Below are 4601 nucleotides of genomic sequence, written 5' to 3'. Positions count from 1 at the left end.
CAATGAAACTGCAGTTCTCTGTCCATCAAATCATTGAGCTTCTGTCACTGTATCATAGTGGCATTTCATATTGCTGAAATATGTAGAAGGCACTACAAGATCAAAGTTGTTGGGTGTGTGATCAAACATCTGCTTTCTAAGCAAAGTTTCCCGTTTCACATATGTGGATTTTGGGTAGTGTTTCTTTGTATAGTCTGCTGAAGAAAAAGTGTAAAAATCTTGTGTGGTCACTTGAAACCATACTGAGCAGGATAAATAGGCTTTGTATCCTGTAAGGGATTGCAGCTATGAAAGTCAGAGACTTCTTCCTGTCTTTACAGAAGTTTTAAGCTTCACTGCTGCAATATCAGAAAGGTGTGTGTGTGTGTATGAGAATTTTGAAAGAGTAGAACTTTTAAAAGGTTGAGCTTTAGCATACAGTCTTGGAAAGACATCCACCCTTGGTACTGAGTACAATTAATGAGTGCAAAATGCAAAGCTTAACTTGTCAGATTGCATAATTGCTATGATCTTGCCCTAAATTTAAGTATTCTTTGCTTCCTTTTGGTGGTTAAATCTGTCTTACAGAGTTGTTTGAACACCTGTGTAATGTTATGGGGTTTTTTTGACAGAAACTTCATTTTCCAAAGGACATTGCTGGTATTTTTGGTCAATTTCTACTGCAAGTCCTGTCATTGCTTTTTTAAGTCATCTTTCTAGTGTAGACAGAGGGATGGATGCTCTTGCTCTTATGTTCAAGGTGTCTGTAGAAAATTTGAGTTTGTATATCTATGCTGCTGTCCAAATGATGTGTTTTGTAAAATCCTCTTTTTCCCTTTCTCCACTTTCTACAGGTACACTGAAACTCCAAGAATGATGATCAGCTCTTGGCAAGTTACAGGAAAGCCACATACAGGGCAACTAAATAAAGACTGCAGTATGAGTGCTTCATCAGATACACTGTCCAAAAGAAGTACATGCTTGGAGGCTGTAAAGTGCAAGTGCTGAACTCTGCTCTGTGTGTCCCTCCTTACTACCCCAACACTTCTGCACATGAAATGTTTCAAAAGAAGGAGCTGGTGTGGTTTATTTGTCATTGAAGTAAACTGTATTGGATACAAAAGTAAGTCAAGGCTTAGTTTTCTGGGGAATACTTTCCTTCTTCCTGGCATTTCTAGCTGGGTAGAAGGCAAAGATGAACTAGGAGCTGGGTAGTGAATGTTTTGCAATTCACTGCTATGTGTGAAACCAGTTTACTTTAGATTGAGAGGCAACAGCATGCAAAATAGTCAGGACAAGACAGCTAAAGGCAGACCTTGACCTACAAGGAGCTGTCAGAAGGGAAAGGAGTTAAGTGTTTGCCAGCTGGCTGACAGTAGGAGGCTTGGGAAGATCTCTGATGTCAGCTGGGGGCAGTGAGGGCAGTGGATGCCTGTTCAGTCACATCTTTGTTGGAAAAAGCTGAGAATAAGACCTGAGGTATGAAGTGAAACTAGATTTCTTGAAGGCTTTTGTTTTATGTGTGATCACAGCAATTCATATTAGCTGTGGTTTCCACACGTTTGACTTTAGAAACCAATTTTAGAGCACCACATCACACTGGATTTACAGTGTGCTTCTCCTTCTGCAAAGAACTGCAAGTTCAGCTGCTCTTAAAAGCAGTGGTGCTTCAGTTGTACAAGAATAGTTCAAAGAAAAAAACCTCATCCATCTCTGTGGTTGTGTCTCTTGTAAGCATGTGGAAAGAAGAGCATCTTAATCAAACTTGGGTTTTAAATTATCCAGTATGGATTAAATCACTATGCTAATGTAACTTGCCTGTGCTTGAGGGTTGGTTATTTTTTTTTGGTTGTTTTTTTTTTGGGGGGGGGGGTTTGTTTGGCTGGTTTTTTTTGTTTAACTCTGCTGGCAAAACAAAATTATAAAAGAGTTATTCCAGTAGAAATTTGGAAAACTAGTAGAAAGCTGAAAACTGAGCAGCTTTCTGTGGAGGCCAACAGCTGCTGTAGCTGAAATCCTCAAAGACTGGGCTTAAATTACCAAAGCCATTTTTTCCCCTCCCCAAGATGACTAATCCTTCTTCTGATTTTATAAGGAGTAATGCAGAGTGCAGAGGACAGTGCAGCTTGAACAGTCTTACCACACCAATGGGAAAAATTTCTGGTTTGCAGCAAAATATGCCATCTATATTTTTGCTCATTGGTCCTCTCATTCTACTGTTACCTCGGTTCAGTGCTGGTAAGTTAAATATTTTGTTGAAATTACCATTTTAGAAAAGAAAATCTGCAAGAGCCATGTTGTATGTATTCAGTAGAAAAGAGCTACTGAGAGCAGGTCGTGAATTTGGGGTTTGGTTTTGCTTCAGCTTCTTGGAGGTAGTTGAATGCCTCTTCTGGGGTAGAAATTGTTCTAGAGATGGCCTGGACAAATGGACATAAATATTTTTAAATCTAGCCACATACATTTAGGGAACTGAGGCTTTGATTAGCCTCTCCCTGTTTCCTATGAAGTCCAAAGTGATTGCCTTCTTTGGCTTAGAGTTAGCTGTTGAATGCCTTCTTTCAGAGACATGCTGTATCTTCAGTCCTGGCAGTTTCAGTTTCCTTTGCAATTAATTAGTAACATTTTTCATGGGAGGTCTAAGTTTTCAATAAAATTTAGAGCTGCATAAATTAATGATGCTTGTCATGCTACTCTTGGCATAAGCAGTCTAATATCAAAGTCTCTGAATTAGTGTAAGCTCCATAGAGGCCTACTTGGAAATCTTTAAATCAGGTGATAGAAAGATGGTGATACTGAAAGGATTACTAAAGACTTGTTTTAGTTTGCAATTGGATAGGTTAACTTAGTATTCATACAGTCATTCAGCAAAATTTGTAAAGCCAGTTCAGCCAGATGTTTTGCAGTTTCGTAGGAATTCAGTGTTGCACAGAGAATCACACAATAGTTTGGGTTGGTGATCATCCACTCCAACTCCCCTGCCATGGGCAGGGACACCTTTCATGAGACCAAGTTGCTCAGAGATCCGTCCAATGTGGCCTTAAACACTTCCAGGGTTGGGGCAGGCACAGCTTCTCTGGGCAAATGTATGCAAAAGTTTGGAAGAAGTTTTCCAATCTGTTTTATAGCCAAGTGATGTTCTCCAAGAAGTTTTTGCTTACAGATTTGGGTTCTTGACAACTTTGCAGTATCTGCCTTCTTCCTCTGGTATTTTTTGGGGTGATGTTTCCAAAAACGTTTGCTAGGCAGCATGATTGTGTCTTGTCAAGTTGTCACACAGACCTAATTCTAAGAATTTGGTTTATGTTCAACTTTCCTGTGATGTTCAGAAAAATGCTGAAAATTTAAAGGATCCTCTGCTTAAAGATTCAAATACAGTAAGGAAATAATCCATAATAGTCAAGACTTCTTAATCTAAATACTACCCCTCTCCAAATTTGTGAGTTGGGAAGCTTGAAGTTGGCTGGTGAATCCCCTGGATCTTCTTATACTCTGGTTTACACAGAGGCTGTTGGAATTGTATGTGCTTGTTGCTGACTGCCTTAATAGAGAGAAATTGTGACTTAATCTTCTAAAATATGTGTTTATGACCTCAACCAGAAGGTGCTAAACAAACTAAAAATAGCAGCCCAATGGAAAATTGTTGCAGAAAGTTCATTGTATAATTCTGTGTGACTTGGAATGGATTTGAATACTATAAACATAAAGTATACAGATTAGAAGCAATAATATTTTTACTTTTTTTTTCATAGAAGGATGTGTTATTTGTGATTATTTTGTGCTTGTTGGAGAGCCTACGGCTGTTACTTGCCCAGTACTTACATTGCCAGTGCTTCACTCTGATTACAATCTGACATGGTATAAAAACGGTAGTGCTACACCAGTAACCACAGAGAGAAGTGCCAGGATCCACCAGCGAGGGGACTTGCTTTGGTTTATTCCTGCAGTGCTGGAAGATTCTGGACTTTATGAATGCAATGTAAGGTAAGGAAGGATGGAAACAACTGGATTGTTAATGTTTGCAAGTGTGATAATATATTTATGAGACTTGAGTGTGCAAAATACTTTGTTTTAACAAATTTAACTTAGATCAGTTAAAAGCACTGTTTTTGACTATGCTTCTTGTTTCTTCATGATGCCTTTTTTTTCTCTTTTCTTCCACACATTTAACATTGCAGAAGTGATTCATACAGAAGACATTGTATCTTAAAACATGATGATGCTAACAATGGTCTGTGGGAGTTGGTTGTTTGCTTTGTTCATTCTGGGTGAAGTGTAAGGTCACAGGGAAATGTCTTAACTGCTTCAGAGCTTCCTGTGTTCAAACTACTGTTTGAGACTGACAGATCAGCAAAACGTTTTGGTTTCTTCATAGGACATGGTTAAATGGAAGAAGGATCTGAGAGGAGCAATCTGCATTTTATGCAGATTTTTTTGTACATATATACCATATATAGACTTTATGGAGAGCTTAGCAACTGTTTAGGAATCTTGTGAGAAGTTTACAAATTAAAAGGCAGAGAACAATTTTTATGGTTTATTTTAAAGGATTACCAAATGTTACTGGTCAAAAATGAGAATGCATATAAAGAGCAAAGCAGTGTGCTCAACAGCTTTAGAGA

At 38.4% G+C, this 4601-nt stretch overlaps 1 protein-coding gene across 1 annotated transcript in view; it reads left to right on the top strand.

Moving 5' to 3' along the window:
• The first annotated feature begins 2156 nt into the window (after positions 1 to 2156).
• LOC103810120 (interleukin-1 receptor type 1-like) overlaps positions 2157 to 4601 on the top strand; it is an 18026-nt gene continuing 15581 nt past the window's right edge. The window contains exons 1-3 of the mRNA XM_009083009.1: positions 2157 to 2217; positions 2311 to 2313; positions 3732 to 3963. Coding sequence (XP_009081257.1) covers positions 2157 to 2217; positions 2311 to 2313; positions 3732 to 3963 — 296 coding nt within the window. The remainder of the gene's footprint in view (positions 2218 to 2310; positions 2314 to 3731; positions 3964 to 4601) is intronic.

Source organism: Acanthisitta chloris, unplaced genomic scaffold (assembly GCF_000695815.1).
Source record: "Acanthisitta chloris isolate BGI_N310 unplaced genomic scaffold, ASM69581v1 scaffold9649, whole genome shotgun sequence".
NCBI lineage: Eukaryota > Metazoa > Chordata > Aves > Passeriformes > Acanthisittidae > Acanthisitta > Acanthisitta chloris.
The sequence above is the reverse complement of the archived record's forward strand: the minus strand, read 5'-3'. Positions and strand labels throughout refer to the sequence as shown.